General features: G+C 34.2%; 1 protein-coding gene across 1 annotated transcript; it reads left to right on the forward strand.

The window, feature by feature from the left end:
- The first annotated feature begins 6,712 nt into the window (after positions 1 to 6,712).
- Positions 6,713 to 8,400, forward strand: LOC108821149 (transcription factor MYB102-like). The gene is made up of 3 exons (XM_018594197.2): positions 6,713 to 7,211; positions 7,308 to 7,437; positions 7,522 to 8,400. The coding sequence occupies exons 1-3, from the start codon at positions 7,079 to 7,081 to the stop codon at positions 8,315 to 8,317; spliced, it is 1,059 nt and encodes a 352-aa protein (XP_018449699.2). The 5' UTR covers positions 6,713 to 7,078; the 3' UTR covers positions 8,318 to 8,400.
- The last annotated feature ends 16,723 nt before the right edge of the window (positions 8,401 to 25,123 follow it).

Raw genomic sequence — 25,123 nt, forward strand, 5'->3', positions numbered from 1 at the left:
TGTGACGCACCGGTCCAACAAGAAAGAGAGTGTTACTTGGAGCTAACCACACCAAGAACAAGAAAAGTGAGATACCCTCTCTGATAGACCCAAAATCTGGAAGGATGTCTTTGGCCGGATGTTGGATATGAACCGAGAAGTCGAAGGAACTTCTGGAACTGGGATGGATTGAACGGATCGTCAAGAGGTGCGGAATGACTCTTGATATACCAACGATCTAAGGCTAACCACCAAAGAACGGATGTAGTGCATTGGCTAACCACCAAATAACACACAAAGATGATTGGCTGACCACCAAATCAACAAGCCGGTTCAAACCGATGAACTAGCTAAAGAACTCTCTCTCACTCAGAGAAAAGAAGAACAAAAGAAACTCCAAAATGATCTGATTTTTATTCATCAAAAGGACTACATATTTATAGTAGATGTAGTCAAAGAAAGAAATAAATAAAGTGCTGAAAAAGATGTCTAGAAAATACAACATTTGACTAGATAATTATTAGAGAGTCAAAGTTGTAGAAATTGATGCAGTCTTGGTCAATGTTGCGGAAAATGATGAAGACTGGTCAAGATTGCGGATTCTGATGTAGACTGGTCAAGATTCGTCCAAGCGTCCAGGTTCATCCATGATGATCGGGTCCTTCGCGTAAAGAGAAGGACGCACGTGGGCTGGTCGAGCTGGTTGGCCGGTGATCTTCATGAACTGATGGTGAATCCTCGGTTTGGTCGAGCTGGTTGACAAGATCGCCATTTTGGTTCGTGTCCATGAACAAAAAGAACGGTGCTCGATTTTGGTTCTATCATACTCTCCCTCTTCAAAAAGATTTGTCCTCAAATCTGGAACATTAAAAGGAAAAGGGGTATAAGCACAAGAATCATAATCAATACATTGCTCACCTTGGGTTTGGTCCGGCTCTTGAATGGACGAAGATTCTTCTTGGTTTGTTTGATGACCATGGTTTTGCTCTCCATCTGACCCTTCATCCGGTTCATGTGGGTACTCATCGAAAATTGGCAATGGATCTGAAAGTCCTTCTTTTTCTTGCTCGGTTTCAACTTCCTTTTCTGGCTCGGTTTCAACGTTCTTCAAGGTCACCAACGTTTTCTGTTTTTGGCACTTGTTAGCATAATGGCCGACCTTATGGCATTTGAAACACCTGGTAGAAAGAGCCTTGCTTGTGGGTTTCACAGCTTTGCTTTTATCAAAAGAATTATCATTAGTTTTCAAATCAGAATTTGAAAGATAAGAAGACATACATTGCTTTTTTGGTGCTGAAGAAGTGTTGGTGTTTTTCTTCCTTTTGAGTTGCCGGACAGCATGAATCGCCTTATGCAACATCTTCTCCAAACTGGCATAAGTCTGAATCTCATTCTGATCAAACACATCATGGCTGCTTCTCTTGGTTTTGGTGAAGGGACGATCACCACTTCTGACCCACTTCTCAACATCATTGGACCTGTTTCGTCTCTTCCTTTGTTTCTGCGCAACATCAAACCCATTAGAAGCAAACTGTTTCTTATCAAAAATCATTTGCTCCTTTTCAAAAACAGTTTTAAACGGAAAGTAGACGTCTTGTTGTGGTTTTGATTTCTTGAGAAGTCCAAACATCCTGAAAACACTTAACAATCAAGTTAGCAAATAAAATCCTCACACTCTCAAAGTGTTTAGCTCTCGATTTTTAGGTGATCACTCGGAGTTCTTTCTACTGGTTCAAAGGATGATAGGCAGTCAAAATTCAGCAATCAAAAACCCAAAACAAACTTTGTGGAAAAAGAAAAGAAATGAAGATGAAGAGACTTTTTTTGTGTGGATCCGCCTTAACTGTCCTAAGGCTGGGTTTCTCTTCAGCCAGCAGGCTTTCTCTTCCACCACTCCCCCTGGATTTCTCTTCAGAAGTGATTCAAGCCAATCTTTTTCTTTTTTTTTTTCTTTTTTTTTTTTTTTCCTTTTTTCTGATTTTTTTTTCTTTTTTTTTTTTCAAATGGCGATCACAAGGGAGTAAAGGAACAGCCCGGATCCAAAAAGAAATAAGAAATGATGAAGAGATGAGAAGGTGAAAAGAAGATAGAAAACAAACCAGCCAAAGTGGCTCTGATACCAAATGATAGACCCAAAATCTGATCACTCTACCGGTAAGGTTGATATGGACTCTGATCCGGAAGGATTGAGAACTGGTGGGATGAACGGTGACACAAAGGGTTCGGAAGGCCCGATGATACTACCAGAGGTGAACTCCGAAGAGAACTGATGGATTGAACGGTGACACAAAGGGTTGCGGAAGACCCGATGATACTACCAGAGGTGCTTGATTGTCGCCTGATATGACTCACAGGTCCGACAAGGAAGCAAACTCGATCTGTTGCCGGATGTGACGCACCGGTCCAACAAGAAAGAGAGTGTTACTTGGAGCTAACCACACCAAGAACAAGAAAAGTGAGATACCCTCTCAAGGTTCCAAAAATAAACACTCAAAACTTATTTTATTTCATTGATCAAATGGCCTTTATATAATAGGCAAAGCATACAAAAGGTTTAGTCAAAACCTAGAAACTTGTAAACTAATAAATATTGTAGACTTGACTAAAGACCAAAGACCAAAAACCAAAGACCAAAGACCAAAGACTTTTGACTGAACTTGGGAAATTGTGCTCGCGAAACTCATCAGCTGGTCGCACTCTTTTGCATGATCGACGGTCTCTGAATTGCCGTCAGATTGATATATTATGCGACCATGGCTTGCATTTTCTTGTTGGACCCTTCTTTCTTTGGGCTGAAATATGTTTATAAACATATTTTTCATAAATCATCAAACCCATCTCGTTTGATCCAAACACATAAGCCAAGTTTTCTCGAATTGTTTCTGCTGCTGATTTAGGGCACATCACATGCACTTTCTCCTCAGGTGGTGGCTCGTTGTAAATCTTCCGGGAAGCGGTGGCGTTCGCACCGTCGTTCGCCGGCTCTTGACTCTAGGGCCGTACCGTTTCGTCTTCGGTATTGGTCGCCGGCTTCTGATTCTCACGGAGTTTGTTCGAGCTGAAGGTATGGTGTCTTGTTACGGTGGGTGGTGGCCGAATTCAGAGGAGATCTCGGAGTCTCTGGTGGAAGCTCTCTGAAGATCGGGCCTTTGGTGAAAATCGCTGAACCCTATATCTCTAATACAATCGTTAGAGGTGGTTTCGGCGGTAATGATTCTCGGACCAGTGTTTCCGGTGTTTATGTATTCGATTGGTTCAGCGTCGACCTCTGCATGGGATGAAGTTGGTGACTCGCAATTCCGGTGGTGTAGCGGATTCCGACCCCGGTGGCGAGCTCTAGCCGTTCGAGATGACGAAACTTCAGCGGCCGACACGCGTCTCTTCGGTGTGTAGGTTTCAACACGTGGATGATGTGGTGTGCGGTGAGCGGTGAAGGTTGGGTCTCGGGTTTTTTTTTTGGGTTTGAGCTCGGTGTTTTATGTTGTTGGGCTTTCGATTAAGTTTAAAAGTGGGTCGTTTATGGGCCCATCTTATAACATACCTTTCTGTTTATTAATATAAAAGATGGAAAAAAAAAAACACAACACGAATCCTATACTAGAGAGAAAAACACGTTTTGTTGTTTGCCATGAGCATGGAGACACGTCCCACGAAAATAACCGGAGCATGTAAAACAAAACTCACCTTTTTGTTTTGGATCTTAAATTCATATACGCAACCGCCCAAAATTTGCGTAATTACAATAATTGGTAGACTTTGTCTGATTGTTTGTTTTGGTCAATAGATTGCTTTGATCGATATATACTCCACGCCCTTATTTAAGTGAAATGTTAAAAGAAGCAACAAAAAAAAAGTTAACCTTGAAAACAAGACTTTGGTAATGATCTTAGTTTTTTTAACCTGGTTTATATAAAGACATCTAGCCTATAATTTCATCTTATTACAAAGGGATAGTTATAAAGTGTATTCCCTCCGTTTCTAAAAATTCATGTTCTGGAAAAAAACTTCGTTTCAAAAAGATATATTTTTTGTGCTTTCAATACATGATTAATGACAAATTACACATTTCAAAAAAAATATAATTGTATTTATTAAAATCTTATTGGTTAAAAATTATGAGGAATGATTCATTAAAAAAACAATGCATTGGTAACTACAATTTTATGTTTTTTAATAAATGTGAAAAACTTAAAACATACATCTTTTAAAAACGGATGGAGTAAATTATTTCGAAATTTAAAACAAAACTCACCAAAATGTCTTCGCCAATCCATAGCTATTTCAATGAATTCTTGTAGTGTGTGGCTTCTCATTGTTGCCAATTATCCATCATGCGCAACTGCGCAAGCAACGCCCTCACTACATTTTCCACCGATTTATAGCCTATAATATAGCATTAACACCTAAACCTTATTCTTAACTTTTTTTATTTAGACTTGCTCATTTCTTTATCCATTCAATGGCATAATCTCGCACCTTATAACGATTTCATTTGTAATTAGACCCCATAGATGCTTCAATCTCAAACGCCGAGACATTATATAACCCTAATACTACGGGGTCGTCTTTTACGTTATTAAATTTAACTTCTTTAAGTAATCGATAAACATTGGTTATGAGACCTCCGGAAGAAATGGTTATGGAAAAGAGAACTATATTTTAGTATGTGTGATGTTCTTAATAATTTGGATCAATAAGAATCAGATGACTAATATATCACTTTATGATGCTTGTAAGCCTTGGCATTTCTAGTATCAGTTAGATTATTTCGGGTAGGAAATCAAAAGATTTATTTACTATTTAACTTATTTTTGGTTTGGTTTGGTTCTCATTCGGTTCCGGTTCATGTTCGGTTATTTGGGGTAGTTGGATAATTTGGGTTAAATATTGGGTATTTTAGATAAAATATAAAAATTAGGACAATTATGATAAAAATCTTTAGTATTTCATATTACTTTGGATATTTCAGATACAAATATTTGGATATTTTGAGTTACTTTTGGTTTTTTTATATTCATATATTCTTTTTTTTGTCACATCTATATTCATAATATTCAATTGTCGTTGTGTACTGGTTTTTCCTATATTCATATTGGGCACATAAAATTCGACATCCAGAAAATCAAAATTTGTATGAATAAAAGAGTGACACGAGTCTTTTAACTAGTGGTTCACAGTAGCGGCCGATGGTTTTCACATCATGCCATGCAAAATGTACCAATAGTTTATTTTATCTTTTCTGTAGAAGTATTTATTTTATTTAACTGAAGTGAATGACGATATTATCCTTGATTTAGCACGTGAGCTTCTTTTTCTTCTTCTTATAATTCCACGTGAGCTTCCTTGTAAAGTGAATGAATCGTCTTTTCCTGGAGCCCAGCTGTTTAGGCGGCTCAGCGAGACATCTCCATTTTTCTGTCGTCCATTCGTTAATAATGAGTAATCACATACTTAGTTATATCTTAGTTAGGCCTGGGCGTTTGGGTACCCGTTGACGTTCGGATCGGATTTTTCAAATTTTCGGGTTTTCGAGTTTACGCTCATAGGTCTCATAGTAAAATTTCATTAGTACGTGTCAGGTTCGGATAATAACACTTTAGGTTCGGTTAAAAATTATATTGCATCCTAAAACCCATAAAGTAACCATATATCATTCGGGTTCGGGTTATATCAGTACGGTTCGGATATAACCAAAGTAAAAAACAAAAACTTAAAGAAAAACATAAAGAAAAACAACTAAATTAATAAAAATTAATCTATCACACATAAAATTGCTAAAATAACAATAAAATGTTAAATCAAGCATGAAAACAAACATTATTTGTAAATAATATACATTATATTATAGAGAGTAGACTTGTTATTCCAATGAACAAATTATAAATTACTTATTTATAACTAATTGTGTACTTAAAATATTTTTAATATTGTTAATATTTATTATTATATATCATATTACCACGAATATTAAATTTAATAACTAAAATACTTATATATATATATATATTTCAAAATATTTATTATTATATATCTATTTACTCAATTTTCACCTCTTTGATTCTGTTACTTTCCATTATCATATTTAAAATATATATATATATATATATATATATATATATATTCATAAGATCATTGTTTTTATCTAACTAAGACCATCATTAACCACATGTTTTTAGGGTGCGGTGGAGTTCTTAGCTTCGGATAAAAAACCGTTTCTTAACTTTTAATTAAAAAAACTAAAAACTGGTTTTTAAATAACTGGTTTTTAAATAAAATATTTAAAAACCAGTTCTTAAATAAGATATTTAAGCTAGGAACCGGTTCTTAAATAATCGGTTCTTATATAAGATATTTAAAAATTAGTTCTTAAATAAGATATTTTTAAGAACAAGTTCTTAAATTTTTTAGTTAAAAATTAAAAGACGGTTTCTTAACCGAAGCTAAGGATCCCACCCTAAAAACCCGTGATTAATCATGCTCAAATATCCCTGAAGGAAAACCAAATATCATATGGATATTATACATGTAGAACGAAACACAACAATTGTTTTTTAGCTCTATGTATGCGCGTTTCATCTATGCTTTTACACGTTCCAAATAATATTTCGTAAAATTCCATTATGATAAATGTTCTGTACAATTTTGTAAATAACATGTAAGCATAAAACAAACTCAAACTCAAAAGAAAAGCCAATCAAAAGGCATGTGTACTTGTCTAAATTGATATGAAGACTACATACAAAGGGCAGTGACAAAAAAAAGACCACAAAGTTTAAAAACAAAAAACAAAAAACAAAAAAAAAGCTTTTTCAAAAAAAAAAAAGAATAATAAACAGATAAAAGATAGTTTATAATTTCGTTTTAAATAAAAAAGGACACGTATACCAATCGGTTAACAGAGGACGGCACCGAACCATTTTGACGTCCCCTCTTCTTCAATCACTTATAAATACTTTGTACTTTCGCTTACGGACCCTATGACCTTTGTTTCTCTCTTCTCTATTTCCTTAAATCATCTCTGATTAGCTCATTATTGTCAAAGCCTGTTGACCAATTTTGTGATTTAATAATTAATCATCAAGATTCAAGACAAAATCATATGGGAAGATCACCTTGTTGCGAGAAGAACGGGCTCAAGAAAGGGCCGTGGACGTCCGAGGAAGACCAGAAGCTCCTTGACTATATCCAGAAACATGGATATGGTAACTGGCGAACACTTCCTAAAAATGCCGGTACGTCTCTTAATTTACATTTTAAATCATGTTTTGAGTAAAGATGATGTTTTCTAAAAATTTAGTAATTAAATTTTGTTCTCTCTTAAATATCAGGTTTACAAAGATGTGGCAAGAGTTGTCGGTTAAGGTGGACTAATTATCTCCGACCAGATATAAAGCGAGGAAGATTCTCTTTTGAAGAAGAAGAGGCAATTATTCAGCTTCATAGCTTTTTAGGAAACAAGTGAGTATAGTTTTGTTTTTGTCCTGACAATATGTATTTTCTTTTAACTAGTTCAAGATTCTTATGTGTTTACTTTTTTCATAGGTGGTCTGCTATTGCGGCGCGTTTGCCTGGAAGAACAGATAACGAGATCAAGAACTTCTGGAATACACATATAAGAAAGAAGCTACTTAGAATGGGGATCGATCCAACGACTCACAATCCGCGACTCGATCTTCTTGACATCTCGTCCATCTTAGCATCATCTCTATACAATTCATCTTCACATCATGTGAACATGTCAAGAGTTATGATGGATGCTCATCATCAGCAGCAACATAATCCATTGGTTAACCCCGAAATACTCAAGTTCGCTAACTCTCTCTTTTCCCAAGACCAAGACCACAACCACAACCATAACCACAACCAAAATCGTAACCAAAACTTTTTGGTGAATCATGATTCCAAAACCCACGAGAACTACACGGTTAATCATGATGATAACCAAACCGGAGTAAATCAATACCAGACCAACCATCATGAAATCCAGTATTGCTTGCCACCATTCCCCGACGAAGCTCACTTTAACGATACAGATCATAATGGAGAACATATGTTTGCTTCAAACTCGAATATGTCTGTCCAAGATTGCAATACTCAGTCGTTGAACGACTATGCAAGCTCTAGTTTTGTAGTCGACCATTCGTATTTAGATCACAACTTCAACATCGCTTATTCGGTCATGAACACGCCATCCTCAAACCCGACGTTGAACTCCAGCGTCACGACTTACATCAACAGTAGTAGTTGTAGCACCGAAGATGAAATGGAAAGCTATTGTAGTAATCTCATGAAATTTGACATTTCCGATTTTTTGGACGTTAATGATTTTATTATATAATTTCAAATAAAATATCCATTAGGATAATTGTTTTTCATGAATATTGTAATTTTAAGAGTTTTTATATTTGAAATTTGTTGACATGTAAAGTACTATTTGTTCTTGTTGTTTTATATTTTTTATAGTTTATATTAATATTATTTTTAGTAATGGAGTTTCCATTATTGATATCCACTACATTTATTTAAATATTCATATTTGGTCGGCTTCACTTCTACATTTGCATTGTAATCTCCTGTCAATATTATATTTAAATCAATGATATAATTGATATGAGGTGCTAAAATTTCCTGATATAGACATATAATAAATATCTCTAATAAATATTTCTAAATTAAGATCATTGACTTATGTCCATATATTTTTAAAAAAGAAAGCTACTACTATACATGCAAAAGAGAGACCCACTTAAATCAGAAACCGGCGAGAGTCGCCGGCCGCGTGCAGTGCACATGCATAATATGTCATTCATCTTTAGTATTATGTGTGGAAGTTAAGAGAGTCATTAACTACTGTTTCATGGGATTACAGAAAGTATATAATGATCTCACGATACGTGTCAACACAGTGACGAATGACGATGAACTGGCATGTAATCAAGGCAAAAAGGGAAGCCTCCTTATTATTGAAATCACGGTTCAAATTTTTTGTCGTACCCGCGTATATCAATCACCATTAACATAGAGCACACGTGGAACTTACTTATGTGTTGTGTTGTGAACGACGATTCGGTATGAGCTGTTATTTCTTGACTCCTGGGATGTCCCTAAGCACTCTGTTCTTTTTTGTAATTTTAAAAACAAAAGTAGAATAACAATAATACTTTGTGATCTGAATAAATGCTGTGATTTTGACATATGAACGTGGTTTCTTTTTTTAATGTGTATTGTTTTTTTTTTGTTTTTTGCCAACTATGATTTTATTAAAGCTTAAAAACCCAGAAACTATTACACAAACATACAAAACATACATTAAGAAAGGCCCAAAACCGAGGGCAATTAAATGGAGATAACCAATGGGCCGTAAGCCCAATCTCCAAACCCACGCGTCAAAGAAACACGCATGGACACCCACATGTAGAAACCACATCCATCGTCTAGACACGCGTCGCACTACCAACGAGTTGCGACCACCGACCGAGGCCGACGTCGGAGAAAACGAAACAACTGCTGCTTCGCCGAGTCTCTCCGGAGCCAAAACCACCGCGTCGAATATCGATACCGGAGCTCATTCTAAACGGAGATTGACAACGGGACTGTCCCGAGATCATCTCCAGAGCCTCCAGATCCATCATCTTCTTCCCCTAGGCTTCCTTCGTCGGAGAGCTTCACCGAGACTAAACGGGATCTCATCCTGAAGCTAAGCTACCCGATACACCGAAACCCTAATCGGACTCTCCGATTAGCCAACCAAAAAAACCGTCGGCGAGTACACACCACCGCATGGCACCAGAAACCATAAGCCAACCGTTTACCCCTTCTAGTAGGTACAACGCCGGAGACAGAGCCGACCGGCTACCGAAAGAATGATGCGCCGCCGGAAGCAGGTGAAAACCCCCAAAAAAAAACTAAACAAAAAAAGAAAAAAAGGTAGAAGAGGAAAGGCCGGACCGGTAGTAGCTGTGGAAGCCGACCCCGCCGGCCGAAATCACTATGCACGGTGGTCTTAAACTAGAGAGAAGGCGGAGCTATAATATCTAGAGAGAGAGAGAGATAGGTCTATGCTTGCTCTAATGTGTATTGTTTTTCAGTGGACTCTCCGAAAAAGTATATATTCATCTTTGTCAACTATTTGTTGCGGTATATTTGACGATGACTTTTTGGCGGTTATGTTCTTTTCGTAGAGACCTAGGCTATGAATGTTTACTGCGGATCACCAATACGCACATAGTGGTCCAAATATGCGTTGCCATTCAACATAATTTTGAGTTGATAAGTTATAGTTATTTTTGGTGATCCACTTTTATAGTTATAAAGCAAAGTCTTAAGTTTTTTTTTGTGTGTAAAATGTACATAATTAATCTAAACAGCACGGGTTGAAGAACGTTTATATATACAGTTGACCAAACTAGTTTGATTAACGTTTTGACAAATGAATTAATCGATTAATTATTGACCATATGTATGGTTCGGCGGTCCACATGTACATTGTTACACAGTATTGACCATTTCCAATAGTTTATTCTATTTTTCACTCTAAAACAAAGTAATTTTATAATAGAATTATGATATATTTTAATAGTACTATATTTTAGAGCGAAAAATAGAGTAATAAAAAAAACATACTCTATACATAGAGTAAACCCATTTTTTATTCTATTATAAAATGAAAAATAGAGTATCATTAAAACAATTTTACTTAAAACTTTATTTTAGAATGAAAAATAGAGTGGAGTTGAAGATGTTTTAAAACACTTTCGTTGATGATATCTCGTATGAAAATTGTCAAGAGTAATAAACAAGATATACTAACTGAGATATTTTCGAGTTTTGAATTACCTATATATTAATTTATTGTTATTGGTATCATGTTTTCTTATGAGTTATTTTATTGCCTAAAACTATATTATCATTTTTCTTCATTCTAATTTTTTCTTTTAATAAGATATCATGGATGGAATTGCTTATAGATGCAACAACATATCACAATTAAAAACTTCATTCAGTTATATGAAAACACATTCTTGAGCATTCTTAAACACATTTAAGTACCCATTAATTTCAGAAAACAATTTCGGTTATAATGTGGTGTCGTCTTTCTTGCGATTTATCCAAACACAAACGTACTCACCTCAGTTTCGAGTATAGGCAATAGCAATCAAGAGCCACACGGATACACTGTTTTATCAAATAACTCAAATAATATATGTACGAGTATAAAATTAATAACTATAAGTTTAGTTGTTCACGTATAGATTCATTTTCTTAATTATTTTATTAAAATTGGTTCTTATAAACATAAGCCTTTGAACCCTAAACAGTTGAAAGGATCAGATTCAGCAGACAATGACCAAAAGATCGATCAATTTTTCTATACATAAGAAAACGAGATCAATTTGTCTATACATAAAAATGATATTTTGATACGCAATCGCGCGCAATGGTTGTGCAGTTGATGTGGCCACTTATTACATCGGGAGTTCTTAGACAGATATCCAAGTAAAAAAATAAAATAAAAATAAATAAGAAATAAGAGAGATAAGACGTAAAAGTTGTTTGCAAAAAAAAAGACGTAAAAGTTCTTAAAAAGCTAATATTAGAACCGGTTGTTAACTTATGGGGCCACCTGTCTTTTGTGCTTGGTAGATTTTTATATAAAATAAATAAATTTAATTAGACAATTAGCATGCAGTAAAATAACAATTTTTCAGAGCTAAAAACTCTAAGGGGAGTGTTATTAAATAGTGAATTTACAAAGAGTTTTGATGAGTTTTAAAATTAAACTGATAAATTAAAATCAAGTTGTCTTGGCCTAGTGGTAAAGGGGCTCCGACTGGAGTTTTCGTCTTGAGTTTGATTCCACTTGGCCACCGGGGCTAGCGCTAAATCGCAAGAATACGTGGGTTGCCGTCGGCTAGGGATGTCAAAATGAGCTAGCTCGCTCAGCTCAGCTCATAGTAAGCTCGGCTCTCTCATGAGTTAGCTCAGATCAGCTCATTTATTATATGAGCTTCAATATGTAAACTCGTACTCAGATCATCTAGATCATGAGTTAAATGAGCTAACTCGTGATCTAACACAAAATAATTATAACTATATTAAATTAACATCGATAAAATTACTTCTATAGTATTATTCAAAATTTAATAAAACTATTAATCATAAATAACTTACCGTGAGTTCTGAGTTACGATAAGCAAAGTGAGAGGAGACGTATGTCAAATTTGAGATCAATGAAATTTGTGAGAGAGATGATATGGTTAACGTGGGTTTATATAGAAGATTTTGATAATTTTTAAACAGGATAGTCTCTTTTTTCTTTCTTCGGAAAAAGTATAGATAACTTTTAAAAGTTTTACTCCTATATTACTTATGTATATTTTATATTTTAGTTTTAAAGATAAATATGATAAATATAAAAATTATCTTTTTCCATAAGAAATGAACGAGCTCATGAGTCAGCTCATGTTCATTAACGATCGTTCATATAACTCGTGATCTTTTTTAAGCTCGATCATTAAACTCATTTATTAAATGAGCCTAAAATATAGTGATCATACTCATGAAAAAATGAGCTGAACTGAACTAACTCATGAGTTGTAACTCATTTTGACACCCCTGCCGTCGGCCTCAGGGGAATTAGTCATGGGCCTAGAAATTCTTAGGACGTGGATTCCTAGAAACTATTTGTTTGTTTGACTGTTTTGACTCACTCGGCTATGGATGTGGAGGGCATATGACCCATGCACAGGGAGATACTGTGGGGTGTATTTTAACGTACTGGGACCTATGCTTAATCCTGCAAGCGTTTCTTATGCCGTCGTCGGTGTATGCCACAAAAATCTGGTAGACATTCTCACCTCTGAATCAGTTGTTGGTCATCAACAACAAAAGAGACATTCTATTGTGGTTTTATAGGTTATTAAGATATTGGCAAAGGCACTGCAACAGTGAACATGCGTTGATTGATCTGGCCATGTCTCCACTGAGCAAGCTTGGTCTTGTTCAAGCTTAGGATTGGTCTTGTTCAAGCCGTTTTTGTTGCTGGTACTAGGAGCTTTTGCCATTATTGGTCTTGTTCTTTTCAAACTGTACATTGACAATGATGGTTAACTTTTGTAAAATATGTTGATATGAAGAAGTCTGAATTCAATCTCTGGTTGTTTGTTAAAAATAAATAAAAATATAAGAACCCTTAATTAAGCACCTACCATTGGACCACACATTCTACTACTTTCTTAAATAGAATTCTTAAGTACAATTAATTAATTAAATAAGCATTAAGCAACTCATATGGGGTGTTAGGGTTAAAAGATGCTCTAAGGCACTTACGTAAGACTTCCATGCATATTTTATTTAATACAACATATTGGTCAGTTTTTGGGATTTGTTCGATAATAGAGTTGATGGCTACCTAGAGAATATAAAAAATTATCATAAGAAATCTAGAGGAAATTAGACAGGAACAATACTTAGGTTCATCCCTGAGGTAAACTTATGAATTCACATATTTTCTTATTTCAATCATATTACCATAAATATTAATGTCACATAAATAAATAAATTATAAATTACAAATAAAATAAACTTTAAATCATAAACTCTAAATTCGAACCCTAAAACTAAATCTTAGATCTTAAATTTTAAACCCTAAACCCTAAACCCAAACTATATACCCTAAATTCTAAATCTAAATTTAAATCCTAGACCTTAAACTCAAACCATAAACTCTAAACCCAAACTCTAAACCCTAAACCCAAACTCTAAACCCTAAATCCTAAACCTTCAACCCAAACTGTAAACCATAAACCCGAACTCTATACCCTAAAATGTATTTGAAAATACATTTGATGATCATTAACCCAAAGGTATTTGAAAATTGTGGGTTTATAGTTTACAGTTTGGGTTTAAGGTTTAGGATTTAGGGTTTAAGAGTTTGGGTTTAGGGTTTAGAGTTTGGATTTAGGGTTTATGGTTTGAGTTTAGAGTCTAGAATTTAAATTTAGATTTAGGATTTATGGTATATAGTTTGGGTTTATGGTATAGGTTTGGGTTTAGGGTTTAGGGTTTGGTTTAAAATTTAAGATCTAAGATTTGGGTTTAGGATTCGAATTTAGAATTTATGATTTAAAGTTTATTTCTTTTGTAATTTATAATTTATTTATTTATGTGACATTAGTATTTATGGCAATATGATTAAAATAAAGAAAGAAGTGAATTCATAAGTTCACCCAAGGGTGAACCTAAGTATTGTTCATTAGAGAGCAACACACTCGAGAACTCTCCGGATATTGAAAAGATTCGTATGCATTTAATCTTCACGATTACTTGATCAAAAATATCATCGCTACATATAAATACTGCCAAAATACAAAATCACTCATCTTTGACGTAGTTTAATTAACTTAATGAAACAAGAGCCTCCATGATTTTGGAGTTTATTATATATTCACTTATTGCAATCCGTATTCATGAATTATATATGAGTTTGTATTTGATATTCTACACTCATATTATGAAGTACGATCATATTGCATACCTCAGATTGGGTCCGAAAGATTCTCTCATGAGATACCTATTTCATTGATCCATTCGAGTAACTATGCAAGTGCATGTTGATACATCCAAAAGAAAGATACGTGAGAGGAAACTTAATCAACATCAGACAAGCATTTTTTGCTAAACTAAACATCAGGGAATAATATTAGCCTTTCGAGGGACATGTACCAAAGAAGCTCAGTAATACACTAATGCTCCTCGCATTATCAAAGCAGCATACATCCACTCTATTCTTCTGATGCATACATCAAAGCTCTTATATCTCCGTGTTCTTCTCCATGATTGTCTTGATAACCTTAACCAATTCCGAGCAATTCACTATCAAACCACACATATTTTAACCATCTGCTTGTACATTTGATCAGATTTATGTGATCTGAATTAGGGCTGGGCAAATTAACCGAACCCGAAAATCCGAACCGAATCCGATCCGATCAAAACAAATCCGAACCGATCCGAACCCGACATAAATACCGAATGGATCTTATTTTATGGTATTTTGGGTTATGGGTATTATCCGAACCGAACCCGAATTTAAATGGATATCCGATAGAACCCGAAACATTCAAAATCCCAAAAAATCTTGTACCAAACATGATTTCAATTCCTGATATGTATCCAAAATACACTTAGATATAAAAAAACATCTAAATTATTATCTATTACATAAAGGCTGGAGGTTTTATAACATGGAAGTTTATGGTTGAAGATTGCGGTTGAAGTTTGAAGTTTTTATATTTTGGTTTTGTTTTCATTGAACAATATTTCTCATTTCATGAGTAATTGGTTTTCGCTTTATGCTTTCATTTATTTGGTTTTATTTCTATCGATAGATGTGTTTACTTTTTCTTTTGATTTTGAAGGAACAAGGTTGATGTTTCTTTCTTATTTTTGAATCAATCTACTTATGTTTTGGTTATAAAATTTATACAAATAAATTATTTTAAAATAAAAAACTGATTTTACTTAGGTCTTGAAGATTGAAGTTTGAAAAGTTTGTTGTTGAAAGTTGAAGATGGTGCTTGCAATTGAAGCTTGAAGTTTTATTTAAGTATTTGGTTTTTGATTTCAATGAATAAAATGTTTTTCATTTGGTATTGGTTTTGGCTTTAGCTTTCTATGAATTCTCTCATTTATTTTGTTTTATTTATATCAATGAAAATGTTTGGCTTTCATTTTAAATTTACGTCGTTTTACAGTAGTTTTCTTTGCTCAATGACAAAATTGATTATTTTACTTACTTACTTGTATTGCAAGTTTCGATTTATTTAGATTTGTATTGGTTACATTTAGTATAAACGATATACTCAAGAACCGAAAGTCCGTTTGAAACCTAAACCCGATAGTATTTCGGGTTATACCAATACCAAAATAATTTACCAACCCCGACCCGAACCGAAGAGCACCCGAACCGGTCCCGAACCGAAGTTTTAAATTATCCGAATGGAGCTGGTTTTCGGTAACCATGAAAACCCGAACCCGATTAAAATAGAACCGACACCCGAATGGTACCCCGGTTGCCCAGCCCTAATCTGAATACTAAATTACGCTACCCCGCAATTTTTTTTGCTTTTGTGTTTACAAGAAACGATACTTTATTCAATGAAGGCCCATTTTATTTTCTTAAAACGCCTAAAACCTAAGTTTAAAATATTGTCTATGTAAACTTTTTCATAATTGTAATATCATAATAAATCAGCGTTATAAAAAGTATCAAATTCTTAAAAAAAAAGTTTAAAATATCAAAAGGCCCAAAATACATAAATCATTATTCACCACTGAAATATTCCAGCGCAGGAAACAAACATAACGGATAAGTGTTATCATCATCTTCCAACTCATGGAAGAAAGAACAGCAAAGAGAGTTATACTGCCACTTACTATCGTCACCTAAAGGTCATCTCATAACATAGGATAGACAAAGAAATTAGCAGTGGAAAGGTTCTTTAGTCCATTGGTATGATCAAAGTTCATTAACTTTTTGTTACAGAAAAAAAAAGATTATACAGATTAGTAAAAAAAATGTTACAAGAAATTTTCAATATGGTATGAATACATGTGAATTTCGTAAAAAGGTTCAAGAGTTAATACAGTCAAACATGAATCATATATATAATGTTTTTAGCAACTATATATAATGTTTTTAATAAAATTGATAAAAAAAATTCACAAGTAATACTATAATTAATTAGCATAAAAATACAAAATTAGCAAAACAAAACTCGACAAGCAAGCACTACATTCATGACCAGGACACGAAAAATAAGTAAAATTATGGGTTTTGTTTGGTACGAGCATGTGTTGATAGCTGAAGAAGAACAATACGGCGATCAAAGTAAGCTGAGGGAATCGGTTTCCTACTTAAAAAAAATTGAGGCCCTTGAGCCAAAAAGAGTACATTTGGAGCCATTTAACAAATTTCTTTTTTTTTTACTACAAATTATATTATAAAATATTTTATAAAATTTTTATGAGAAATTCTTCTGTAATAAATCTAGTTAAAAGATATCCATATCCAAATATTGCGTTTGCTAAGGTTATTTTTCTTTTAAAATAAAACTTAATACCTCTAATATATATTGTGCAGCAGTCTCACTCCACATCTTTGTACAAAATCAGAAAATATCAAAAATATAAAAATATAAGCACACATTTAATTAGGGAAATTGGACTGTATGACAACCAAAAATTATTGATAGAAAAAAAGACTACAAAAAATTATAATTTGATATTTAATTAAAAACTTGACTATGATAATTAACATATTTTTATCTTATTTGCCAAAATATTTTTCAAAAACAATTGACAGCACTATTTTCTATTTTTTATTTTTTCTTTTGTTTCTTTTGTCTCCTTTTCTTATATCACTGAGTCTCACGACTATGTCTCTCTTTTTATATTTTACTTTAGTTTTCGAATCTTTCAAAGACAATTAAAACATGATTAATAAGGATTTTTATGGATGAGATTTTTAACGGAATTTAAGAACCGGTTCTTAATTTTAACAGAGGAAAAAATTAAAAATCGGTTTTTAAATATTTATTTAAAAATCGATAATATTTAAAAACCGATTTTTAATTTTTTTCCTCTGTTAAAGTTAAGAACCGGTTCTTAAATTCTGTTAAAAAACCCACTCCTAAGAATCCCGGTTAATCACAGTCTTTGATTTATAAATCATCGCATCGTCATCCACATGGGCCGTTAACAGATTCGGTGAAAAGAATATTGAAAGGCCGGTAAATAAATTGTCGTGTCAAAAAAATAAGAAGATACAGTACCTCGCTGACGTTATATGGTTAAAAGTAACTATTGTGGGTCTGTGAATGTGTTTATCGCTACGTCTGGGAAAAAAAGGAAGAGGTAATGAAAATAAACTTACCGACACTGAACTGAAGTTACAGTATTTTCTTTTAACAAGAAACTGAAGTTACAGTATAGTATGGTTTTTAGTGCATTTATTTATATAAGGTAACTATACTATTTTTACATTATACATGGGTATCCTGATTCTACAAAAATACTCGGACTAGTCATATGTTGTCATGTGTCGGCAGAACCGTGCTTGTAGTATTATTGAAAAGATATTTGCTTTAGGACATCTCCAATTCTACTCAATTTTTTATTTTAAATTCTATTTTGGAGTAAAATCTTCTACAACCCCACTCCATATCCAATTTCAAAATGAAATAATGATTAGGATTATTCCATTTATGGAGTAATCTCATCAATTACTCTATTTTAGAGTCAAACTCTTTTTATTTATGAAATTGTTCTTTTAGTTTTAAATATTTTATTTTATACTTAAATAATATTTAAAATAATAATATTTTATTTGCATATGATGAAAATTGTACCAATTAAAATTGTAAGAAAACTCTAATTGTATTTTTAATGATAAATATTCAATTTAAATAAAATATATTTTATGAAATTTTTGTAAACATAAAGTACTTGGATTAATTGAAGGTACTATTCATCATTATTCACTAAATAAAAAAGGAACCATTTGGGAATATTTTTTATGGAATAAAAATGGAGTAATACATTGGAGTAAAACCCTATTCCATTTTGAAGTTACACCAATTTGAAGTATAATATGGAGTAATACATTAGAGATGTTCTTAGGCCCCCTAAAGATTATGAATTTTTAGGCCCCCTATGATACTAAATCACTCCTGGTATAATGGTTTTAATGTTTTTTGTAGATGTGTTTTCACATGAGTTCAATCCTCTCTTTCACTCATATTTTTCTTATCTTAACAAATATTATAATAATTTAAATTTTTGTTTTTAAGTGTAACTATATTTGTTTCTTATACCACAAAAACTTAGTTGTTTGTAATTGTAAGAAAAAAAGAACATTTATATAAGAAATCTTTTAAATATTTTAACTTTTCTCTGTAGTTCTTTTACAAACTATGTATAATTTAAATTTTTATAACTACTATTTAGAATTTGTAAAAAAAAAAACAAATTGCCTTAGGTCTCAAAATTCCTTCGTACAGCACTGCGTGTCGGTCTTCTGTATGGTGATGCTGAAATGTTAATTTCTCCAGTGGCCGGGACTCGAACCCTGATGATTTCGCCACATTAGGCTTTTGCTCTCAAGTTAATCACCAGTAGACCATAAATTTTGGTTAGTAACTATACTATTTTTTCCTAAATGGAATAATTCATTGTACATGTCTCCAAATTTGATACTTATCTTTTAGGTCATTTTGTATAATTGATTATAATATAAAATTCATTTTGTTCGAATGTTGCACAAAGGTTAGGATTCTAGTTCATTAACGTCTTTTTCATAAACAAATTTTTTTATTTCTTCTCTTACTATTTTACATTTGATGTTCAACTAATACAAATGAATGAATATCTTTTCTGTAAAAATTTAAAAGGGTCATACTATGTCATATACATGAAAAAGTTAAATATCATATATTTTCAGATTTTGGTTTTATTTATATATTATAAATATATATATCATGGTTTAAATTTGAATTTAAGATTTAGTGATTATGTTTTATGGTTTAGTAGTTCGGGGTATGGTTTATATTTAGGGGTTGTGGGTGAGGTTGAAGTCTATATTACTTCGACGATATGAAATAAAACAGTCGGAAATTGTTAAACCATGCGCTTGTGCATTCTAGCTCATTTAAGGTACTGTGAGTCTGGTCTCATATATCGTGAATTCATGTCATTTCTTATCTGAGGTGGCACCATCCACTTTTAACCATCTATTTACGGTAAAATAAGTGTATGATGTGGATTGCATTATGTGAGGTGATAATAAGAACTGGTGTTTCATTCTTATTCATATCTACAATTAACAACATCATCCATTCTCTTCCTTTCATCAGCTACTTGCAAAAGCTGAGAGTACAACCGACTGAAATGAGTGTTAAATGATAGTAAGTAAATTATGTCAAAAGTATTAATATATTCTTAATTTTTTTTCAGAATGTGGTTATACAACAAATACCCTTTAAATTTCACCTCTTCTTCATCCCAGCCAATATATTTAATTTTCGAATAACCTTTTGATAGATGAGTTGCATCACATTGATCGCTTACCAAGTTCATTTTAAAGGAATACCAAGAGGACGGACTATTTTTAGAAAGAGTAAAAACAAGGAGATTTCTTATCTTTTTCCCTTTTGTTTTTTTATGGATAAATGTACCAATCTCATTGTTTACAAGAGAGGAAAAATAAAATTGTATTATTGTGTTTCATAGGAGAAAGATCCTGGATATTTTTTTGTCGGTGATATTATTTTATTATGTAAAGTGAAAGTCAAGCAATGTAAAGAGATTTTAAAATATATTATATATCTACGGAAATGCTATAAGGCAACGACTGGATGCATCAAAATAAAATCATAGTTTTGGAAATAAAGTGATCATGTTAGGAAACAAGACATAGAAAGTGTTTGGTATTATGACAAAATGAGGTATGTGGATGTATTTAGTATTATCGAAGAAGATATGTGGTTCGAAAATGGAAGTGTTTTTCTTTGTACATGATCAAATTAATAGATGCATCAAATAATGGCCAGCAAGAATCTTATCTAATGGAGGAAACTGGATTCAAATAAACTATGTGGCACTAATAATCTATCTTATTAAAACAGAAACATTATAACTTTTTCTAGGTGAATTTTTAAATTGGACTTCACATAAATATTTCTTAGTCTAACCTTTTATTTAAATATTTCCTTAAAGAGTTTAATATCAACTATCTATCATTTAACTCCACTATAAGATCTATGTCTATGCATCTTTTTTTTTTGACAACGAAACCCATATTTCATTAAACCGGTTGGGGATTAGTCTGAGCTAACCCCGTAGAAACCAAAATGTTTACATAGGAAAAAACAGAGCCCTTAGCACGAGCTCCTTTTGCAATAAGATCAGCACGAGAATTTAACTCCCGATGAATAAAAGATAAAGAAAACAAAGTAAACAAAGAACGGAGATGAAAGAATTCATCCAATTCTGAAGCCAAAAATGGCCAAAACTCTTCTTCTTCGATCAGCGTAACCATTTGCAGGCAATCCGATTCGAAATGCATAGATGTGTGCCCCGAGTGGAGAGAATTACCCATTGCCCAAAGGAGGGCCTGGAACTCCGCATGAATGGGAGAGAGGACTTGGTGTCTCCCGAAGGAACCTGAGATCGAGCTCCCATCTTCCTTATCCATGACAAAACCCCCGCCGAAAGTAGTATGGTTGGTTGCCCAAGATGCATCCACTTGACATCTCGGTCTATGCAACCCCATAGTCTCCTCTCGAACTACAGCTGCGCCACGCTCTCTGGCTTTTCCTGTCTTCACTACTGCTTGTGCAACAAACCATTCCTCACATTCTTGACTTGCCTTTTGGAGGGAATCCGGAGGCAGTATCTCAACACCATTGAATAGTTTATCGTTCCTTGCTTTCCAAATATACCAGATGATCCATGGAAACTTGGCTAGTCTTTGTGCCGGGACTCCGTTTGCCGTAGCTCTGAGCACAAGGAAGTCAAGATTTCCGTAAATAGATTTACACGGGAACTGTCCCGGAACAGATGGAATATCTGATAGAGCCCAAGTTTGTATCGCCGGAGGGCATTCAAACAAGAGATGGTTTATGGTTTCATCATCTCCACCACACCTAGGACACGATCTCTCATTACCACAGTGTCGTTCTGCTAAACGACTACAAACCGCGACCCGCCCGTTAGGCACTGCCAGAGAAAGTGTTTGAGCTTCCTAGGAGCTTTTAAACTCCACACCTTATCTAATAAGGGATTAATACTTGGCTCCAAGACTTGTTGTTCTGAGCTTTCGTCTTGTGCCAGAGATGCAATTTCGTACCTGGACTTGACTGTGTACAGACCAGTCTTCGTGTGAACCCAGCAAAAGCCATCCGGCTTTATATGGCGACTGGGACGAGTACTGCCGATGAGGTCTGCATCTTCCGGGTCGCAAATATTGCGTATCAGTTCCATCTTCCATGCGCCCGTATTGTGGTCAATAAGTTCATTCACATACATTGTGGGGTCCCTCCATGCTCCGTTGTCTCTGACTAATCTAGGCGGCTGTGTCGGGATCCACTGATCGAACCAAACCCGTGTGTTATACCCTGATCCGATCGTGCGCCTCAGCCCTTTTGCCAGGAGTTCCCTGGCCGCAAGCATACTTCTCCATCCATACGAGGGGTTGTTCGAGCTGCTTATCTCCAATGGGTTTGTGTACCTGTAGTATCTCCCCTTTAGTACCCTGGCGAGGAGAGACTCTGGGTAATGGAGTAACCTCCATAATTGCTTCGCAAGTAGTGCGAGATTAAAATTCTTCAGGTCTCTGAAACCGAGTCCTCCCTTGTCCATTGGTTTGCATATTTTATCCCAAGCTATCCAGTGAAGTCCTTTATTATTCTCTTTTGTGCTCCACCAGAACTTAGCGATAGCACTCTTTAGCTTATTTAGGATATCTTGTGGCAATAAGAAGCAGGACATGACATAAGTAGGCAATGCTTGTGCTACTGACTTTATCAGGATCTCTTTCCCTCTTTCGTTAAGAATTTCGCGGTCCAGGTGTTTATACGCTTAGATAATCGATCTCTGATGAACGCAAAGACCTGTCGTTTTGATCCACAAATCTTTTCCGGGAGGCCTAAATAAGTTCCCATGCCGCCTTCCTGCTGTATCCCGACCACTGCTTTGATAGCTTGCTTCACCTCTGTGGGGACTTTATTCCCAAACAGGATAGAAGACTTGGCCGTATTCAGCTGCTGTCCTGATACCAGACCGTAATTATTGATGATTTTCATCAGCTCAGCACATTGCTGGACGTCGGCTTTGCAGAAAAAAAGACTGTCGTCTGCAAAGAGTAAATGAGAAACTGCTGGGCTTGCTTGAGCAATCTTCAGCCCCGTTATTCTACCTTCAGTTTCCGCTCCTTTAATCTGAGAGATCAAAGCTTCTGTCAAGATAATAAATAAAAAGGGTGATAGGGGATCTCCCTGGCGGAGTCCTCTCGTCGGCATGATGTTGCCTTTTGCTTCACCATTCAGTAGGACCTGATATGATACAGAGGATATACACCACTTGATCCATGCTACCCATTTAACCGCAAAACCCATCTTAAGCATTAGAGCTTCCAAGAAGTTCCATTCCACCCGGTCATAGGCCTTACTCATATCTGTCTTGATAGCGACAAATTTGCCTTTACATATCGGGTTTGTCCTGAGTGCATGAAAGATTTCCTGAGCTACTAGAATGTTATCCGAGATTAATCTTTTAGCCACAAAGGCAGATTGGGTCTCCGAGATTAGCCTCAGGAGGAATTTCTTGAGTCTCCGACAAAGGATCTTCGAGATGATTTTATAGCTTACGTTACATAAGCTTATCGGTCGAAACTCTGTCATCTCCTCTGGCCTGTCGGTCTTTGGGATCAAGCAGATGTTCGTCTGGTTCAGTTGGTTATCGAAGAACTCAGAGTCAAAGAAGTCTTTGACCGTTTTGATCACCTCTTCTGCCACGATGTCTCCAAAGGCTTGATAAAAAGTACCTGTCATACCATCTGGGCCCGGCGCTCTTTCTGGGTTGATATCCCCTATGGCTTTCATGATTTCAGAATCCAACACTGGTCTCGTAAGCGAAGTGTTGATGTCAGGTGTTACTTGCTCGGTAATGAACCGGAGTGCTTCTGCGGGACCGGAGAGGTAGTGGTGAAAAGGTTTTGAAAGTATGTGGTTGCTACGCGTTCGATACCTTCATCGTCCTCCACCCAACCTCCTGATGGATTTCGCAATTTTATTATACGGTTCCTGCCTCTTCGTTGTTTCGTAGTCGCATGGAAGAACTTAGTGTTGCGATCCCCTTCCTGAAGCCAGAGAACTCTGCTCTTTTGTTTCCAATAAAGTTCTTCTTCTCTATAAGCTGAGCAGAGATTCCATTTCAGGTTCAACACTTCTTCACTAGTAAAGCCATCCTCGGTTTGAGCTTGCTCAAGTAGCGCCTTAATATCCTCTATTAAACAAAATATATGTTCTTTTCGTTAGAGTATACTCACATTATCATATTTATATTATATCATAGTAAAAATATAATAATCCCTCTCCTTTATTATAGTCAAATGAATACAATAAATGTCTCCAATATAAATATAACACGAGTCTAAGTTCTTAAAAATAAAAATATAAATAGATAGAAACAAAAATAAATATTACACATGTTATTAAAAATATAAATATTACACGAGTAGGTTGACAAAAAAATACAAATATTACGCTAATCCTTTTTTTCCATCAACTTATACAAACTTAAACTGAGTAGGTTGAAAAAAAGATACAAATATTACATGAATCCTTTTTTTTTACACGAATCCTTAGCTAGTCATTATACAATTTTGACTTTTTGGTCTGGTTATTTCCTAAACAATTGATTCAATTAACCAAATAACTTAAGAACACGTTTCCTCCCATCATTAAACTATAATTATCTTAAACACAAAACCCCTTTTAATTAAAAAACAATTATTTGGAATCAAATACTGATAAATCTTAAAATTTTAAATAGCTTGATACAGAACTTTTGAAACTCAATAATAAAGATATTAGAACACATTTTCTTAGATGTTCAAATAATCGAGGTTTGCTTTGAATATACACTAAATAGAATATACTAACGTATATCTATCTTATTAAAATAGAAACATTCTATTGGACCTAACATTTATTTTGTAAGTTTTTAAATTAAATACACCTTTATATTTTATAGTTAAACTTACATTAAATCATTAATGTTTCTTTCTTTATACTACTATCTATGTTTCCAAACAATATATTTATTTCTTTATACTACTATCAATGTTTCCAAACAATATATTTTTTATATTACTATCAATGTTTCCAAACAATACAATAATTAATCTTAGTTATGTTATATCTATCATTTTCTTTTTAAAATTTTGTAGAAACGTCATAATTTCATAAATTGTAAAATAATGAACTTTAAAATTTGGAGTATAAGATTACAAATTATGAAATTATTACAATTTAAATCAAATTAGATTACATATCGGTCATCCAACAGTTCAATCGGTTAATCT

This window comes from Raphanus sativus, chromosome 8 (assembly GCF_000801105.2).
Source record: "Raphanus sativus cultivar WK10039 chromosome 8, ASM80110v3, whole genome shotgun sequence".
Taxonomy (NCBI): Eukaryota; Viridiplantae; Streptophyta; class Magnoliopsida; order Brassicales; family Brassicaceae; genus Raphanus; species Raphanus sativus.